We start from the raw sequence: 20721 nt of genomic DNA, 5'->3' as shown, positions 1-20721 counted from the left end.
GCATCCCCAAGCTTAGTTGGTTGCTCGTTATTAGATAATAGCTTGGGATGCCAGGGCATCCCCAAGCTTAGGCTCTTGCATCCTTCCTTCATCCATCGTAAGATAACCCAAAACTTGAAAACTTCAATCACACAAAACTCAACAAAACCTTCGTGAGATCCGTTAGTGGAAGAAAAATAAACCACTACTATAGTGTTGTATCAAACCAATTCATATTTTGTTTTTGTATTATATCTACTGTGTTCCAACTTTTCTATGGCAAAAACTCATCAAAGAAAACCATAGAGCTATCAGAATATGCACACAACACAAAGAAAATAGAATCTGTCAAAACAGAACAGTCTGTAGTAATCTGACTTTTGCGAACACTTCTGGAACTCCACAAATTCTACCAAATTAGGATGACCAGGGTAATTTGTATATTAATCTTATTCAAAAGAATCAGAGCAAAATCTATTTTCTGTGATTTATGAAAATTATTTTCGTGAGCGCAAAGTTTCTATCTTTTTCAGCAAGATCAAACAACTATCACCCAAGAAGATCCTAAAGGCTTTACTTGGCACAAACACTAATTAAAACATAAAAAACACAATCATAACAGTAGCATAGTTGTGTTAACACACAATAACAGAAAGCAAGAAGCAAAAATAAATTTTATTCATTGGTTTGCCTCCCAACAAGCGCTATAGTTTTACGCCCTTAGCTAGGCGTAAGGCAAGGATCTAAGTTTTGTCATCTTTGATTCGAGATCCATAAGATGCCCTCATGATTGATTCATCAGGTGGCCTGATTTTTGTTCTAGGCAAGTGTTCCATACCCTTCCTGAAAGGAAATTGGAACTTGATATTGCCTTCTTTCATATCAATCACGGCACCGATAGTGCGTAAAAATGGTCTACCAAGAATAATAGGGCAAGACGGATTGCAATCTATATCAAGAACAATAAAATCTATGAGCACCTAATTCCTATTTGCAAGCATAAGAACATCATTAATTCTTCTCATAGGCTTCTTAATAGTAGAATCCGCCAAGTGCAAATTCAATGAACATTCTTCAAGATTGGTAAGACCAAGCACATCATATAAAGATTTTGGAATTGTAGAAACACTAGCACCCAAGTCACACAAAGCAAAACACTCAAAATTTTAATATTGACTTTTATAGTAGGTTCCCACTCATCATGCAATTTTCCAGGAATTGATACTTCTAATTCCAATTTTTCTTCTAAAGCTTTCATCATAGCATCAACAATATGTTTAGTAAAAGCTTTGTTTTGTTCATAAGCATGAGGTGAATTTAGCATGGATTGCAACAAAGAAATACAATCAATCAAAGAGCAACTATCATAATTAAATTTTTTGTAATCCAAAAGAGTGGGTGCATCACTAGCTAAAGTTTTGACCTCTCCAAACCCACTTTCATCAAAAAAATCATAAGACTGAACACTCTCCAAATGTGTGGGATTATTTTTACCTAAAGTTGACACTCTTCCAAACCCACTTTCAACACTATTTCAAAAATTATTATCAATATCATATTCATCATGAGGCATAAATAAATTTTCAAGATCATAAGAAGCATCATCACCCCAATCATGGTCATTGCAATAAGTATCGTACATATGAAAATTAGCATCCCCAAGCTTGGGGTTTTGCATATTATTAGCACAATGATATTAATAGAATTTATAGTAAAATCATTGCAATCATGCTTTTCATTCAAGGTGCTATCATGGATCACTTCATAAATTTCTTCATCACAATTTTTAGATTCACGAATTGCATGCAAAACTTCATAGAGAATAATCAAGTGCACTCAAATCACTAGCAACTTGTTCAACATAATTAGATCTCTTAAAAAAGATTAGCTAGTGGATGAGGATACATGTCAATAGATTTTGAGCAAGCAAAGATGCAAGAAAATAGAAGGCACATGGCAACACAAGCAAACGAGATTGCACACAAAAACAGATCTGACAAGAAAACGGCGAACGGGAAAGAGAGGCGAATAAAACGGCAAATTTTTGTGAAGTGGGGGAGAGGAAAAAGAGAGGCAAACGATAAATAATGTAAATTGCAAGGAGATGATATTTGTGATTAGGAACCTGGTATATGTTGAAGATCCTCCCCGGCAACGGCGCCAGAAATTCCTTTTGATGTCGCTTGAAGCTATGTCGGTATTTCCCCAAAGAGGAAGGGATGATGCAGCACAGCGGTGGTAGGTATTTCCCTCATATATGAAATCAAGGTTATCGAACCAGTAGGAGAACCAAGCAACACAACATAAACAGCCCCTCCACACAAAAAACAACACCTCGCAATCCGACGTGTTAAAGGGGTTGTCAATCCCTTTCGGGGTACGGCGCCAGAAATTGTGTGTTGATGGGACAAAGTTGTAATAGATTGAAATAATAGATCGCAAATAAAATAAAGTGCAGCAAAGTATTTTTTTTATTTTTGGTTTAATAGATCTGAATAAAAAGAGCAAATAAAATAGATCGCAAAGCAAATATATGAGAAAGAAGACCCGGGGGCGTAGGTTTCACTAGTGGCTTCTCACGAGAAAGATAGCAAACGGTGGGTAAACAAATTACTGTTGGGCAATTGATAGAACATCAAATAATTATGTCGATATCCAGGCAATGATCATTACATAGGCATCACGTCCAAGATTAGTAGACCGACTCCTGCCTGCATCTACTACTATTACTCCACACATCCACTGCTATCCATCATGCATCTAGTGTATTAAGTTCATGAAAAAACGTAGTAATGCAATAAGAACGATGACATGATGTAGACAAGATCCGTTTATCTATGGCGGTAGATATAGATCTCATCTTTTTATCATTAGTAGCAACGATACATACGTGTCGGTTCCCTTTCTGTCACTGGGATCAAGCACCGTAAGATCGAACCCACTACTGGGCACCTCTTCCCATTGCAAGATAAATAGATCAAGTTGGCCAAACAAAACCCAAATATCGGAGAAGAAATACGAGGCTATAAGAGATCATGCATATAAGAGATCAAAGGAGCTCAAATAACTCTCATGGATATAAAAAGATATCACTGATCATAAACTCAAAATTCATCAGATCCCAACAAACACACCGCAAAAAGAGTTACATCATATGGATCTCCAGGAGACCATTGTATTGAGAATTCAGCGAGAGAGAGAAAGCCATCTAGCCACTAACTACGGACCCGAAGGTCTACAAAGAACTACTCACGCATCATCAGAGAGGCACCAATGGAAGTGGTGAACCCCTCCGTGATGGTGTCTAGATTGGATCTGGTGGTTCTGGGCTCTGCGGCGGCTGGATGAATATTTCGTCAACGCTTCTAGGGTTCTGCTTTTTTGGGCATTTATAGAGCAAAGAGGCGGTCCGGGGGGCACCCCAGGTGGGCACAACCTACTAGGGCGCGCCTGGGCCTCCTGGCACGCCCTGGTGGGTTGTGCCCCCCTCGGGGCACCCCCTAGGTGCAACTAGGGCCCATTGCCTTCCTTCTGGCCTATAAAAAATCATCGTGGAGTTTCATGGCATTTGGACTCCGTTTGATATTGATTTCCTACGATGTAAAAAACATGGAAAAAACAGCAACTGGCACTTGGCACTATGTCAATAGGTTAGTACCAAAAAATGATATAAAATGATTATAAAACATCCAAGATTGATAATAAAACAGCATGGAACAATCGAAAATTGTAGATACGTTGGAGACGTATCATCATCTAAATGATCACGTGATCCATATCAACTAAACCATGTCCGATCATCATGTGAGATGGAATAGTTTTCAATGGTGAACATCACTATGTTGATCATATCTACTATATGATTCACGTTCGACCTTTCGGTCTCAGTGTTCCGAGGCCATATCTGCATATGCTAGGCTCGTCAAGTTTAACCCGGGTATTTTGCGTGTGCAAAACTGGCTTGCACCCGTTGTATGTGAACGTATAGCTTATCACACCCGATTATCACATGGTATCTCGGCACGACGAATTGTAGCAACGGAGCATACTCAGGGAGAACAATTATACCTTGAAATTTAGTGAGAGATCATCTTATAATGCTACCGCCATACTAAGCAAAATAAGATGCATAAAAGATAAACATCACATGCAATCAAAATATGTGACATGATATGGCCATCATCATCTTGTGCCTTTGATCTCCATCTCCAAAGCACCGTCATGATCTCCATCGTCACCGGCTTGACACCTTGATCTCCATCGTAGCATCGTTGTCGTGTCGCCAACTATTGCTTCTACAACTGTCGCTACCGCTTAGTGATAAATAAAAGCAATTACATGGCGATTGCATTTCATACAATAAAGAGACAACCATAAGGCTCCTGCCAGTTGCCGATAACGGTTACAAAACATGATCATCTCATACAACAATTTATATCTTATCACGTCTTGACCATATCACATCACAACATGCCCTGCAAAAACAAGTTAGACGTCCTCTACTTTGTTGTTGCAAGTTTTATGTGGCTGCTACGGGCTTTTAGCAAGAACCGTTCTTATCTACACATCAAAACCACAACGATTTTTCGTCAAGTGTGCTATTTTAACCTTCAAAAAGGATGATACGTCCATTTTGCATCATGTTTTCTTACTGTTATTTATAATTTTTTATCCATAATAATGCTTTTTGGAGTAATTCTAATGCCTTTTCTCTCATAATTTGCAAGGTACACACCAAGAGGGAGAATTCCGGCAGCTGGAAATCTAGACCTGAAAAAGCTACGTCAGGCCACCTATTCTGCACAACTCCAAATGAGCTGAAACTTCACGGATATTTTTTATGGATTATTTAAGAAATATTGGAGCCAATAATCACTAGAGGGGGGCCGCCAGGTGGGCACAACCCACCTGGGCGCGCCAGGCCCCCCAGGCGCACCCTGGTGGGTTGTGGCCTCCTCGGGCCACCTCCGGTGCCCATCTTCTGATATATAAGTCATTTTGACCTAGAAAAAATAAAGAGAAGACTTACGGGGTGGAGCGCCACCGTCTCGAGGCGGAACTTGGGCAGGAGCACTTTTGCCTTCCGGCGGCTATTCTGCCGGGGGAACTTCCCTCCCGAAGGGGGAAATCATCATCATCATCATCACCAACAACTCTCCCATCTTGGGGAGGGCAATCTCCATCAACATCTTCACCAACACCATCTCATCTCAAACCCTAGTTCATCTCTTGTATTCAATCTTGTTACCAGAACTATAGATTGTTGCTAGGGGTGACTAGTAGTGTTGATTACATCTTGTAGTTGATTACTATATGGTTTATTTGGTGGAAGATTATATGTTCAGATCCATGATGCTGTTTAATACTCTTCTGATCATGAGCATGTTCACTATTTGTGAGTAGTTACCTTTGTTCTTGAGGTCACGAGATAAATCATGTTGCAAGTAATCATGTGAATTTGATATGTGTTCGATATTTTGATGGTATGTATGTTGTGATTCCCTTAGTGGTGTCATGCGAACGTCGACTACATGACACTTCACCATACTTGGGCCTAAGGTAATGCATTGTGGAGTAGTAGATAGATGGTGGGTTGCGAGAGTGACAGAAGCTTAAACCCCAGTTTATGCACTATTCCGTAAGGGACCGATTGGACCCAAAAGTTTAATGCTATGGTTATAATTTATTCTTAATACTTTTCTCGTAGTTGTGGATGCTTGCGGGAGGGTTAATCATAAGTAGGAGGTTTGTTCATGTAAGAACAGCACCTAAGCACCGGTCCACCCACATATCAAATCATCAAAGTAGCGAACACAAATTAAATCAACATGATGAAACTGACTAGATGGAATTCTCGTGTACCCTCAAGAACGCTTTGCACTATTCCGTAAGAGAAAGAAACCGTTTTGGCCTGTCCTTTGCCTCAAAAGGATTGGGCTATCTTGCTGCATACTTGTCACTATTATCGTTACTTGCTCGTTACAAATTATCTTGCTATCAAACTACTCGCTACTTACAGTTTCAGCACTTGCAGACATTACCTTACTGAAAACTACTTGTCATTTCCTTCTGCTCCTCGTTGGGTTCGACACTCTTACTTATAGAAAACAGCTACAATTGATGCCCTATACTTGTGGGTCATCAAAGGATCGGGCGTAGTCAAACTCGATTCAACTAAAGTTGGAGAAAAAGACACCCGCCAGCCACCTGTGTGAGAAGCACGTCGGTAGAACCAGTCTCATGAACGCGGTCATGTAATGTCGGTCCGGGCCGCTTCATCCAACAATACCGCCGAATCCAAGTAAGATGTTGCTGGTAAGCAGTATGACTATTATCGCCCATAACTCTTTGTGTTCTACTCGTGCATATAACATCTACGCGTAGACCTGGCTCTGATACCATAGTTGGGGAACGTAGTATTTCTAAAAAATCCTACGATCACGCAAGATCTATCTAGGAGAAGCATAGCAACTAGTGGGGAGAGTGTGTCCACGTACCCTCGTAGACCGAAAGCGGAAGCGTTTAGTAACGCAGTTGATGTAGTCGAACGTCTTCGTGATCCAACCGATCCAAGTACCGAACGTACGGCACCTCCGCGTTCAGCACACGTTCAGCTCGATGATGTCCCTCGATCTCTTTATCCAGTTGAGGACGAGGGAGAGTTCCGTCAGCACGACGGCGTGGCGACGGTGATGATAAAGTTACCGGCGTAGGGCTTCGCCTAAGCACTACGACGATATGACCGAGGTGTCTAATTGTGGAGGGGGGCACCACACACGGCTAAGAGAAGACTTGGTGTGCCTTTGGGGTGCCCCCTCCCACGTATATAAAGGAGGGAGGAGAGGTGGCCGGCCCAAGGGGGGCGCGCCAAGGGGGGAGTCCTACTTGGACTCCGGTCCAAGTAGGATTCGGCCCCCTCCTTTCCTTTCCGGAGAAGGGGGGAAGGGGAAAGAGGTGGAGGAGAAGAAGGAAAGGGGGCCTCCCCTCCCCCAACCCTAGTCCAATTCGGTTTGGGCTTGGGGGGGCACGCGCCTCCACCTGGCCGCCGCCTCCTCTCTCCACTAGGGCCCATGAAGGCCCATGAACTTCCCGGGGGTTTCCGCACTAGTAGAAAAAGGGCCTTTAGTCCCGGTTCATAAGGGCCTTTAGTCCCGGTTCGGGACTAAAGGGTCGTTACTAAAGCCTCCCCCTTTAGTCCCGGTTCGGTTCTTACACGAACCGGGACTAAAGGCCCTCCACGTGGCCGCTGCCTGGAGGTCCACCTTTAGTCCCGGTTGGTAACAGCAACCGGTACTAAAGGAAATTTTATGATTTTTTTTGAAAAAAAAATTGAATTCTTTTTTTGATTTTCAAATTTCTGAATTATTTTAACCTCTAATCTCTAATCACCCCTCATCACTGCTCAATTTAACCTCTAATCTCTAATCACCCCTCATCATTCCAAATCATCTAACTTCCCGGATGGTCACCCATCCTCTCACTACTCCAGCCTGAGCACGCTTAACTTCCGGGTTCTATTCTCCCTCGTTTCCAAGTCCGCACTTGTTGTTTTCCTGACAATAGTAAGATGTCGATCCTATTAACCCTCAGGAATTTAGCTTGAGCATGAAGTCACACATTTCACTGTTTGAGTTTGAAACTATTGTTCTAAAAAACAATAATTATTTAGTAACACTAATATTTCTTGAATAAGTAGTTTGACCATAGTTTGACCAGATTTGACCAAAATTCAAAAAACTGAAATAATTATTTAGTAACACTAATATTTCTTGAATAATTAGTTTGACCATTGTTTGACCACAGTTTGACCGCAGTTTGACCAGATTTGACCAAAATTCAAAAAAACTGAAATAATTATTTAGTAACACTAATATTCTTGAATAATTATTTAGTAACACTAATACTTCTTGAATAAGTAGTTTGACCATAGTTTGACCAGATTTAACAAAAATAAAAAAAAACAGAAATTTGAGCATAACTTTTTTTCCTTTTAGAATTTGAGGATTCTAAAAATTTGCAAACAAGCCGTAGGCGGTCAAAATCGGATGCGGATTTTCGTGCTGAACATTTTGATATATTATACTTTTTTTCTGACATCGTATGCAAAAGTTATAGCCGTTTTACATTTTCCCTACACTTTTTGCAAAACATGTCCAAATTTAAGTTTTTAAATTTTCCTAACTAGTACATGTAGTAACATAACTACATCTGGAAGGATTTTAATTTTTGAAGTTTTTATTATTTTCTTTTGCTTTTTACAAAACTGAAAAGGCGATCCACGAGGGGGGTAGAGTTTGAAAATGGGACCTTTAGGACCGGTTCGTGCCATGAACCGGTACTAATGCCTCAAACCCCATTAGTACGGGTTGGTGGCTCGAACCGGGACTAAAGGTCTAACCTTTAGTACCGGTTGGTGCCACAGACCGGTACTAATGGGCATCGCACCAACCGGGACTAAAGGTCCCATTTCAACCGGGACTAATGCCTGTACGATGCCCTAACCGCTCGAACCGGGACTAATGCTCACATTAGTCCCGGTTCGTAATGCAACCGGGATTAATGCTCTTTTCTGGCCGAACCAAAGCCCTGTTTTCTACTAGTGCCGGTAACCCCCAGTACTTCGAAACTTATCCGAAACGACCCGAACTATTCCGGTGTCCGAATATAACCTTATGAATCTTTACCTCTCGACCATTTTGAGACTCCTCGTCATGTCTGTGATCTCATCCGGGACTCCAAAAAAACTTCAGTCATCAAATCACATAACTCATAATACAAATCGTCATCAAACGTTAAGCGTGCGGACCCTACGGGTTTGAGAACTATGTAGACATGACCGAGACACATCTCTGGTCAATAACCAATAGCGGAACCTGGATGCTCATATTGGCTCCTACATATTCTACGAAGATCTTTATCGGTCAAACCGCATAACAACATACGTTGTTCCCTTTGTCATCGGTATGTTACTTGCCCGAGATTCGATCATCGGTATCATCATACCTAGTTTAATCTCGTTACCGACAAGTCTCTTTACTCGTTCCGTAATGCATTATCCCGCAACTAACTCATTAGTCACATTGCTTGCAAGGCCTATAGTGATGAGCATTACCGAGAGGGCCCAGAGATACCTCTCTGAAACACAGAGTGACAAATCCTAATCTCGATCTATTCCAACTCAACAAACACCATCAGAGACAACTGTAGAGCATCTTTATAATCACCCATTTACGTTGTGACGTTTGATAGCACATAAGGTGTTCCTCCGGTATTCGGGAGTTGCATAATATCATAGTCAGAGGAACATGTATAAGTCATGAAGAAAGCAATAGCAATAAAACTAAACGATCATTATGCTAAGCTAACGGATGGGTCTTGTCCATCACACCATTCTCTAATGATGTGATCCCGTTCATGTAATGACAACACATGTCCATGGCTAGGAAACTTAACCATCTTTGATTAACGAGCTAGTCAAGTAGAGGCATACTAGGGACACTCTGTTTGTCTATGTATTCACACATGTACTAAGTTTCCGGTTAATACAATTATAGCATGAATAATAAATATTTATCATGATATAAGGAAATATAAATAACAACTTTGTTATTGCCTCTAGGGCATATTTCCTTCACTTTTACCATGCCAGCATCGGCACCATTAAGTTGTGTTGCATCGGTGTTTTAATTGTGCTTAGATTATTATTAGACATGTATGGTGATGCTTTAGTTTGTGGTTTTACTCCTCTTATGCCACAAGGATTTTGAAAGGTGCCATCAAAGTGGAGGGTATTAACTTAGGGAGGGTGTTTGTAGATGCAATATTGGGGAAAGAGAGCCACCCACTGTAGAACTTCCGAGGTTGGCGGGTTGGAACATGGTGCATGTACTAAAAGAACTCCGCGGGGCATAATTCTTTGAGTAATCGTTTATAATTAGGCTCTTGTCTAAGGCATATGTGAGCACATAAGGTAATTTCTTTGCTAAATTAGTAGGGAGTATCATAGTTGGAATTTTTTTTTCATCTTGTTAATATTTGTGGTGTGTAGGTTTATTCTAAGGACGAAGAGTTTCTAAATAGAGAAATATATAAGTCCACATGGATGAAAGTACTATGAGAAACTTTGGACGGGCGTCAATAAATATATGGTCGTTCGACATTGTTCACAGATGTAAGGATGTTGGATAATCTAAGGGTCCAACGCCATCCAATAGTGGTGCATCATCGAATGGTGCCGCAATCTCTAATCATGCTAGGAAATGGTATGTCGATGATGATGATTATTCCACAGATGAATTTCTGGAGTCCCATGCAGGCGAAATTCGGGCCAATGTAACATGACATATAGGAACGATGTTAATGATGATAGTGATGATGACTTCACATAGGAGAGAAGTGGTAACCTTGTATTGTACCTTTATTTGTGCTGTAATGCGTCTTATTCATTTATTACTTAAAATAATGTTAGCTTACTTATGGAAAATAGTTAAAATCCAAAAGAATAGAAGTCTGATGCATAGATAAAGGTCACATTCGGGCCAATCATAACAATATATTTTGGATGAGGTTAATGATCATAGTGAAGATGAATTCATGTAGTGTTGCTTCGGTCATGTAGTAGCATTGTGGTGTATCTTAATTTGAGATATCTTTAAAATTCTAGCATTTAGATGTATCCTAATTTCACTTGTATCATGCGGTAATGTACTTTTGTTTGTAGTAATTACAATGAATGTTAGATCACTTATAGAAAAAGAATAGTTAGGGACTCATCACACATAAATTTGATTCAAATAAAAAAGGTGACATAAAGGTAGGAGTCTCGTACATAAACAGAATGGTATGATCATGTTTTCTTATAAAATGAAGTCTTGTGTCCAAGGGCTCTTTCCATGTGATCATTTCCTGCCCCATGACGGCAAGCTTTTGGGAGGGGATGTGGGAAGTGTGACCTCTACCACCAAAGGAAAAAAGATATCACGTATGTTGGGAATGAATGGCTCTTTGATGTACTCATGCATAGCACAGAAGTGACATGAGCTACGGTCCTATTCATAATCTGGAGAATATGGAGCCTGCGCAACAATGTCTTCCTGGGAAGCGTGCTCTCCCCCTTCATTTGGTCATTAATCACCAGAGTTACATCATTAACCAACAAAATATTAAAAGACTTGGAGCATCATCTAACGGTAACCAGCTATTAGGGGGAGGATCTAGCAACTCTAGCTTTTACATGGGCCACTGCATTAGCCTCACGAGGGCAATGTTCCTATGTTCCATAAGAGGCATGATATTAATCACATCAACATTATCAGAGTTGATAAGCATTCGATCGTAACCGGTGGACTGAGCTGAGCTAGGTTCAGCCCAAATCTTAAGGCCAACACTTCTTCCATAAAAGCATCAACACATATATCATCTGTTCATTTGATGATGCCACAAATTTACCATGATCCTCTCTCTTAGAATTGCCCATCCTTTAAAGAGTCCAGTCAAAAGCGGCATCAACATTCAGCTTGGTAAATCCACAACCTGGTTTACACCATCCACCTCACTTGATCTGGAACGCATGTTTCGCTGCAGCTACTCTCCATCCAATTTGCAGTCCAGACTCCAGACAACATGGAGTATATGATGTTTTGAAAAGGGGATGACTGGAGGATCTTGATGAACAAGAAGCCCAAAAACGTACTGAAGCCGCCATTATCACATGTACAAGAAGCACCATGGCCTCGGCCCGAGTGTGATGCGTGGTTTTATCTACGGACAACTCATACAACGACAAGTGCAGATGGCACAAACAGGGGCAGGCATGGTTATGAGAAATTCCAGTGGTGAACTGATTTTCTTGCTGCATGTGAGATTTTTATTTGATTGCAAAAATGGCTTTGGAGGCTGAATTTTTATTATTGCAACAGTAAATTAATATTGAGGATTGGGCTGAGCCGTACTCTTTGGGCCTCGTGGCTGTAGATTTTTCCCTCTTGGATCGTCGTGTTGGGCTTCGTTACGTACTGCGAGTCGCCGCGCCGCTGACAAGCGTCCCCGCCTCGTGGCCGCCGCTCCCTTCGACTTGGAGCACTCACCGCGCCGCCGCTCCCTTCGACTTGGAGCACTCACCGCGCCGCCGCTGGATTCACCGAAACCCCCACAGATGCTGCTCCGATCCGGGCTGCGCGTCGGCGTTGCCACCCACGAGGAAGCCGGACGGGCGACCGTGCCGGGAAGACGAAGCAGGGCAGGCCCGGACCGACTCGCCGACTTCCCCGAAGATATCCTGCAGGAGATCCTCGTCCACCTTCCGGCCAAGTCCGTGCTCCGATGCCGCGCCGTCTGCCGGCAATGGCGTCGCCTCGCCTCCGACCCCGTGTTCCTCCTGGACCACCACCGCCGCCAGCCGGAGCTCGCCCTAATCAGCTCCTATCGAACCAGCACTGGCGACTACCCTAGCCTCGAAGCCCTCCACCTCCGGGGCGCCGAGTTCAGACCACTCTTCGGTTTTCCCGAACTCTCTCGCTTCCCCCTCACCGTGGATGGCTCCTGCGACGGCCTCTTCATCGTCGGCCACTACATCTGCAACCCGGCCACGCGGCAGTCGGCGACCGTCAGCCCAAACCTCAAGCTTCCTATTGACAAACTGATCGGCCTCTTCCGGCACCAACCTTCAGGGGAGTACCGTGTCTTGTACTGGAGAAACCTCCCTTATGCCTTGTCCAACCTCCCTTGGCATGTGATGCCATGCCCACACGAGTACCGCGTCCTCACCGTGGGAACCAACAAATCGTGGCGCGTCGACTGTCCGTTAATGGAGGTGATAGCCGAGAGACCAGCCATCTTTGGCGCGCCGGTCCTTCTCAATGGCAACCTTCATATACACTGGAGGAGACCGTCGGGTGTCCGCTACCACAAGATACTGATGTTTGACACGACGGCAGAGACGTTCCGGCGAATGATCCCGCCGGCTGTGAACCCCCACCATGTCATGCACTTGCTTGACATGGGTGGCAAGCTTGCTGCGTCCATCAGCAAGGACGATACGACGGTGATGAGCATATTCATACTGAAGAACGGTGATGTTTGGGCATTCCAGTATCAGATTAAAGTGCCGGTGATGGATCTCGAGAAGCGTTTTCAGGAGCAGCAGGGGAATTGGTGGGCGAAGGTCGTGTCTGAGGAGGGAGATGTGCTTGTCAGCTGCTATGGCCAACTGTTGCATTGTGACAAAGGGGGCAATTTGGTAGCCAACTTCAAGGTTGATGATGAAATGCCCGTGGTCGTTCCTCATAGGCTAAAGGAGAGTCTTATTCAGCATACGTTTTTCCTAGAGAAGAGTTGATTTTTACCGGGCCTTCTCGAGATCTCATTTGTGCCATGTTAACTGTAAGTTTTTCTTAGTTACTTATGATTATTTTATTTCCTGATACTTGAACTACATATGATGAAATCGGTAATTGATATTTGTATACATATTCTTTATTCTTCTGATCTAGACCTGTTTATAATATCGCATTTGGATGGGAACATAATGTGGGTTATCCTTAGCATACCAAACCTCATTATCATGCTGATAGTGGATTCTATAAGTGGTTACCTCTGAAAACCTTTTGAAACCTCTGGAAAATTTCAAATAAAACATAAATTTTCATGAACAGAAAACTGCTCGAGAAACGAGTTGGTCGTTGAAATGAGAATAACTGGATTTGCATGAGAAGTTCTATCATATTTCTGAAATCAACTACACAGTCCACGCATAGCAAACCTGTTCAGTGCAGACTTTTTGCAGGAATTTGCATGGATTAGTTCCATTACTCTTTATGCTGAGGCTCCTGTGCAGTTTGAGGCCACCTTTGTTTCAGTTATTTTGTTGATATTTGAATACATGTTGGGTTAGTGTTGTTATGCACAGATATATTTTGCTGTTTGCAATTGTACTGCAGCCTCGGTGGAATTTCTTTCCATAAGCTGTAGAAATGAGTTTGAGCTTCAGTTGACAGATCTATTTAAGTTACTGACTCTTACTCTGGCTCTATTTCCTGCTTTCAGACAATGGTGGAATACTTCAATTGTCACGCCTATGCTTAGGAGGTCTCTGCTACGGTGGGAAGATTACTCTATGTTTACCTGTTGTGTTTACCAAGATCTGTGTGACAATCCTGTTATGTTTCATCACCATTGTTTGTGCCTATCACGCCATAATCATGTACTCCAAAACATACAAGAAGGTCAGTAGGAGACATGAGCAGCAAATCAATGCCGCGACCACTGCTTGTGATGCAACAGAAATTCCCAAAGGGCCTCAACTTCCAGGAGTGCAGAGCACGGTACCGTGTGCCTGTGCGGTGCAGTACCTGTGAACTGGACCTCAACTGGACCCCGACGCACAACGATGTGCCATGTGCCGACTCACCAAGTCACAGCGAAATAGATAGGCAATGAGAAAATGGTGAATGTGAAACACGGCCAAGAGAAGAATGTGAAAAACATATTCATATTTACCCATGAGAACAAGGGTACCCCGAGAACAATGAGACACACCACGACATGACACTACGCGACCTGTGCTACCATAGACTATGATGTGTGGTGTAGTACATGTGTCGTGAACTGGACTGCGATGCACAGTAACACCATGTGCGGACTCACCAAGTCACAGCGAAATAAAATGAGCAATAGACTTCCACCAGGAAAAACGATAGTCCATGAGACACTGTAAAGAGAACAATGTCACAAACATATTTACCATGAGCGGTTGACCCACCACAACATTAACACTGCACGACCTGGGCATGTCGACCAACGCGTCGTCAGCAGTTGACGCAGTCGATTTCATGAACTCCGCTCTGCACATAGTAAGCAACACAAAGCGCGACCAAGATCATCACGGGGATCAGTAGCCTTAGAACGAGCCAGAGCTTGCTGCCATCGGTCGTGAAGAAAGGCGCTAGAGGCCACAGGCTGCGCGGCTTCTTGCTTGGCCCCTGGCTACTCCCGCAGCCCTCCTGGAAGCAGCAAATAACAATGAACCAACTGTAAAAACGACGGCCAAAGTAGTCTCCTAGTGACAAAGTGGCAAACGGTTTGTGGAAATAGGAAAACTCACATCGTCTTCCAGCTTGCTCAGCTTGTTGATCATGTTGCCGTAGAATTTGGCATCCCTTCTCTCGTACTCCTTCACCTTCTCCTTTAACCTCCGATAACCCATCTTTACATCCCTGGGAAAACACAAGGAACATTAATTACTTCTCCCAACAACCAGGATTCTTGGTCACCGGTGATCAAACAAATTAATGGTCAGTGTCATAACATCCCATGTCTACCCAGCCTAACGAGCTAGACCCTCATGACAGGATTTCTTCGAGTTAACTTGTGATTCAGTGTTTTTCTAGATACTAGACTACTAGTACATCAAGACTCGACCGTATTCTGTGGCACTAAGACTAACCTGTTCTCTGGATCTATTTCCAGTGCTCTCTTGATATCCACCTCTGCCAAATCAAAATCAACAAGATGCATGTGTGCCTGCGCCCTTCTGTACAAGGCCTTCACGTTTGTGCTGTCAATTTCCAGGACCTGATCGTAATAATCCATAGTCAGCCCTGATAACATCTCTTATTAGATATACTCAACTAGATGTTTCAGTTTCTGTGTACAATAATTACCTCGGTACACAGATTCTTCGCTTCCTTGTAGTCTTTAAGTTTCAGTTTGCACGCTGCCTTGTTGAGCTTGCAGCTCACCTTGAGTGGTTTGGACAACTGTTTTTCTTCTTCATTGAAGGAGCTTTCGTACTCTATGAAATCCAAAGCCTAATATAGTGCAGAACATATATATAAAGTGTCAGAATTTATTTAATGCAAGGCATCCACACTGCATAAGGTGACGTTACACGATAGGGTCGAAATCATAACCTTCCCATATCTCTTAGAAGCCCTGGCATACTTGCCCATCTTAAACCACACGTTCCCTTCATCTTTTTTCTTAGCAGCCGCTTCAATCTTCTCAGCATTATCCTTTAACTCCCATGATTCCTTCTCCTGTGCAACGTGACATGCAAGATTTCAGTTTCACCAGTGAGGCAGTGACCAATAATTATTCAGTCATACACAGTCTGATGTTAGGACTGTACCTTATCAAAAGAAACGAGTTCAACGTCATAATAAACAGTTGTGTTAGGAGGAACAACAGCTAGATCTTGCTTTGTTTCATCTGATCCAAATGCATGCTCTGGGGGAATAGTCACAAAGGCAACTTCTCCTTTCTTCATGCTAAGCACTGCTTTGTCAAGCCCTTCAATCACCTGATCCTCATCAGTCTTGAACTCGAATGGCTCTTCACCATCATGACCTTTCTTTACAAACATGGTGCCATCATCCAACTTCCCAATAAGTTTCACTGCAGAGTAACATTGCTACATTTATTTAGAAAAAAAGAACATGACAGGAATACCATACTGAGATTGTCATGCAAAGAACATTCAGATTGTACCTTTGACAGTTGAACAGTCTTTGGGACGATCATAGCCTTCACCCTCCTGGAGGATCTTCTTCAAGATCGTCTTGTCATTGCCTATTTCAGTGACTGTCTTCCAGGACACCAACTGAAGATCAATTTGCAACATAGCATTAGGGGGGACTGCAGCTTCGCCTCTAGAGGCCGGCCTGCCTTGCTCACCAAAGCCATCTGTTCACCACACGTTACGGATATTAACTACACTACAGAGAGGGGTCTGTAACTGCATCACTATAAACTCACATTGTGGTTTGACAGTAAGGAGGGCCTTCTCATTCTTCTTCATTGTCTTGACAGCCTTCGATATAGCAGGGCAGAAATGCCCTGAAAAGAAAATATTCCTGAGTAAGAAGATGCATTCCAAATCTAAAATTACAATGCAAATGTTCAAAAATGGTAAACGCTATACCTTCTTTGACAGTGAACTCAATACCATCAGATTTTGTAATAAGAGTCCCATCCTCAAGCCTTGCCTCATATTTAACTGCACAAAGTAATTGAATAAAACCCTGACGCTCACTGGAAAAGCATTAAGGCACAACTGCAACGAGCAAGGTATGGTACCAAAAACTTCATCACAGTCTTTGGGATTCTCCCACTTCTCGCCTTCAGCTAGTATCTTCTTAAAGATGCTGCCATCTTTGCAAATGTCCTTGACACTTGCCCATGAGAGAAGCTCAACATCAAACTGCAGCGTTGCATTTGGAGGGATGACTGGAGGGGAGCCATCCTCACCATATGCAAGCTCTGGTGGGATGGTGAAAATAGCATTCTCGCCCCTCTTCATCGTTTTGATGCCCAAATCCCATCCCTTTATAACTTGGCCTGCAATTAGAGGTTCACGACATCATTTCACTTAGAAAACACTTGCTTATGGAAGCCTAGAAATTTACAATTTAAAGACACACAGTTTGTTGTTTTGATCTTTAAATGATGTTTAAAACTAGAAGAAGATGACTCGGAGCAAACAAGTCACGTTAAATATGCAGCTACGTAGGCACACAAATTTTAAACTTGAGCTAACCAGAATTCCTTCTGTACAACTAGCAGCCCCTGACACAAACAGAACTTCTTATTTCTTGAGCTACTTCGTACCACAGACAAACCTGAAGCTATATATTTGTTCTTCCATCCAACTGAAAGCAAACTAGGCTTGACAGAAAACAGGGCTTTGGCATGAGGATAAGCTAAAGAGAAGAAGACAAATAACAATTATCGACCTTAATGTAACAAACACAACCGTCCAGCTTAAGAAAAAGAGACAGAAAGAAGTTCAAACAGCTAGGCTTCATCTCAACCGTAATAACCTGTGCTTATCTGTGAAACTGTTGTGGAAAGGATTCCATATAGTAACTACAAATCATATTATTTCTCCATCCGGAAAAGTAAGGTGCATTTAGTTTGGTTATAAGACAAGCCTTGGACAAACAACTAACAACTCTTATCAATATTCGGTTTATGTGATGCAGAATCGCGATTCATTGCCTCTAAATAGGGATGAAATGCAATCAAGCGCATTTGATTTCAAATACAACAGTTCTGGTGATTCAGTAGTCACGATGGAGTGCGTAAAGCAGAGGTTGACCAGGAAGCAGAATTCAGATGAATCCCCATTCGAGCAGAATCACACTAAACTGGATCCTGATGAGCCCTGCCCCGGTCAGCGTTGTAGATGCCAGATTTCCTGCCAATCTGTCTGCAGCTAGTTGTAAATTTGTATTCCTAGTCTACAATTCTCCTATCAAAGTTCCCGTGCTAACCATCAGATAAAGAAAAATTCGTCATGACTTGCTACGGCCAGCTGAAAAAGATTCAGTTCAGAAGAAGCAGAGGACGAGGATTTGACTGTCAGCCAGAGCGCGGCGGTACCTCGGCCGAGGGTGAACCTGAACGGGGCGTCGCGGTCCCGGCTGGAGTCGAACTTGGTGCCGTCCGCCAGCGTCCCGGTGTAGTGCACTGCGGGACAAACGAAGAAGCAAGTCAACGCCCAAGTCAACCCAATCGAATTCGAATCCGTCCACGCCGGAGAAGCAGCGAGCGAGGGGGGGCGCGTTACCTTCGACCTCGTCGCCGGCGCCGGGGAGCTGCGGCCCCTCCCCCTCCCTCACCAGCCTCTTCCGCAGCCCCTCCTTCCCGATCCCCCTCTCCTCCCCCGCCTTCATCGCCGCGACGGCGTACCCCTCGTCGACCTCCTCCTCCTCCGCGGGGGCGGGGGCGGCGGCCGCGCCGGCGTAGAGGCTCTTCATGGCCTCCTCGTCCTCGTCGTCGCCGGATCCGGCCGTGGCGTCGTAGCCGCCGGCCCCCGGGAAGCCGAGGCCGAGGAGGTTGTCCATTTCTGGCTTCTGCGGCGAGATGGGGTGTGCCTGCAGTGTGTACGATGGCTGTGTGCGCCTTGCGATTTCCGAGATGGACGGATGGATGCGCCGACGGCGGTTTTATTATTCGCCGCGTGCGAAAGTTGAAAGCACGTGCTCGGGGGATCGAGAGTGTTCTAGAGCGCTCGTCTCTTAAATGTCTGATAATGCCATCGGATTTGCTCTTCCTCCATCCAACTACTGAAAACTATTTTTGGATCAGTCAATTTTAAGAAGAAAAACGTTTAAAATAAACCGACTGATCCAATGTTTTCCTAAGCCGCGTGCCCAGCCTTTAGATCTTTTTCAATCAAGTGGATACGAGCGCGTGAACCTTATCCTCTCACTGGTCCCCGCCTATCCATTCGTCTTTCTCCATTCCCTTTCCTCGTACAAACCCTCCCACACAAGCATCCATGGTTGTCAGCCTCATCACGCCACGACCCGCCCAACCCACTAGCATGTGTTGCTCCGACGTGGCTTCCCAACGGCACTCGAAGATGGCGACCACACGAGCTGCTGCAAGGCGACGCGCTGCTGAGGCCGTTCTGTTGCATGGTCGGCGCGCCGTCGCCGTCGCCGTCGCCGCCGCCGCTGTCGTGCTGCAAGGTCGTCGCCGTCTTTAATAGCAGCCCACGTTTGTAGCAGCACTCGTCTCGTCGACGTGCTGCAAGGCCACCTTCACCGCTGCAGCTCCTTTTTGCATCATCCCCTGTGCTGGAAGGTCGCCATCGTCGGGCTGCCACCGTCGTGCTAGAAGGTCGCCAATGCTGCATCGCCGCTGGCGGAGCTTCAACGCAACACGCGTGCTGCTTCAAGCCGGATACGTCCGTCGCCGAAGCTACAATGCAGCATCGCACGCGGTGGTGACCGCGACGTTGCAACCGGAAGATCTCACCGGCGACTGCAGATGCTGCAACGCAGCAGCGCTGCCATCACAGCATGGCGTCGACGGCGAGCGCTGCAATGCAACGAGCGTTGTGCTGCAACTCAAAGATCTCAACGGTGACACATGCTTCAATGCAACGACGGCGAGGCTGGAAAGCAGTATCCATGGACGAACACCGGTGACGGGGGTGGTGGACAGCGCTCACCCTCTGGCTTGTTTGCAGTAATCGATCCTGCTGCATAGCGATGGATGAAACAGACAGTGGCAGGCGTCACACCTCATCGGCGCTGCGCTCGTCGAGGTGCCGCAACATCACCGCTGATACAAGTTCGTCGACGCCGGTGAATGGCAGGGCGTCGTGCTGCAGAGGTTGTCCGGCAGGGTGTCTGTGTGGCAAGGCGTCGTTCGTCGTCTTGCAGTGGCAGGGCGTCGTGTTGCTGCGTATGCTTGGGGAGTAGTGGATGCGAGGCGAGGAAAGGAAGGAAGACATGCTTCCTTGATGTGGATTGAGGCGAGGAGAAGAAGGAGATCGAACGGCTGACTAGGCGGATGATTTCTTAGGAAATCATCCGGTTGATTCCTAGCAGCCGCCTTTTGAGAAAGCACGTTGCAAAGCACTGATGCCGAGACAGGGAGACACCGACCAATCCAAGACGATGCAACGCTCTGATGTCGAGACAGGGCGACCCCGACAAGCCAAGATAGGACCGAGACGATGCGGGCCATGGCGTAGTTGGCGAAGGCGATGATGGTGGTTGATCATTGTGGTGGGGCGGGGAGGAGGGCACCTTTTGTTTTCGTTGCTACTTCCCACCCGCACCAGCCAACCCTCGCCCCTAATTGGATAGGATCTCGCTGGAGGCGAGGTAGGCGAGAGAAATCGGCCCTAAGTTATATTCATTTGGATTTAATTAACTTGCTAGCCTCTTGGAACACTTATTTGCATTTCTTGCCCTTAAGTGACGTGCCAATTCAAAGGCATCACTCGTA

The 20721-nt window shown here is 44.5% G+C and overlaps 2 protein-coding genes across 2 annotated transcripts; one reads left to right on the top strand and one right to left on the bottom strand.

The window, feature by feature from the left end:
* The first annotated feature begins 12066 nt into the window (after nt 1-12066).
* LOC123051179 (putative F-box protein At1g12855) lies at nt 12067-13332 on the top strand. Its single transcript, XM_044473984.1, has one exon. It carries the CDS (start codon nt 12134-12136, stop codon nt 13313-13315), a length of 1182 nt encoding a protein of 393 aa, XP_044329919.1. The 5' UTR covers nt 12067-12133; the 3' UTR covers nt 13316-13332.
* Nucleotides 13333-14453: 1121 nt separating this feature from the next.
* Nucleotides 14454-18902, bottom strand: LOC123051178 (peptidyl-prolyl cis-trans isomerase FKBP62). Its single transcript, XM_044473983.1, has 12 exons — nt 18545-18902; nt 18358-18444; nt 17053-17313; nt 16898-16972; nt 16732-16812; nt 16465-16659; nt 16106-16371; nt 15888-16013; nt 15639-15785; nt 15422-15549; nt 15080-15191; nt 14454-14978 (listed from the first exon to the last, which is right to left on the bottom strand). Exons 1-12 carry the CDS (start codon nt 18819-18821, stop codon nt 14784-14786), a joined length of 1950 nt encoding a protein of 649 aa, XP_044329918.1. The 5' UTR covers nt 18822-18902; the 3' UTR covers nt 14454-14783.
* Nucleotides 18903-20721: the final 1819 nt, after the last annotated feature.

This window comes from Triticum aestivum, chromosome 2D (genome assembly GCF_018294505.1).
Source record: "Triticum aestivum cultivar Chinese Spring chromosome 2D, IWGSC CS RefSeq v2.1, whole genome shotgun sequence".
NCBI lineage: Eukaryota > Viridiplantae > Streptophyta > Magnoliopsida > Poales > Poaceae > Triticum > Triticum aestivum.
This window is presented reverse-complemented; position numbering and strand designations above follow the sequence as displayed.

Excerpts from the sequence above, each read along its gene's own strand:
- LOC123051179 (XM_044473984.1), top strand. The coding sequence starts at position 12,134 with ATGCTGCTCCGATCCGGGCTGCGCGTCGGCGTTGCCACCCACGAGGAA.
- LOC123051178 (XM_044473983.1), bottom strand. The coding sequence starts at position 18,821 with ATGGACAACCTCCTCGGCCTCGGCTTCCCGGGGGCCGGCGGCTACGAC. Across the intron at positions 18,445-18,544 it reads CGCCGGCGACGAGGTCGAAG|TGCACTACACCGGGACGCTG; the intron begins GTAACGCGCCCC and ends TTTGTCCCGCAG. Across the intron at positions 16,014-16,105 it reads AACTCGTTTCTTTTGATAAG|GAGAAGGAATCATGGGAGTT; the intron begins GTACAGTCCTAA and ends CACGTTGCACAG.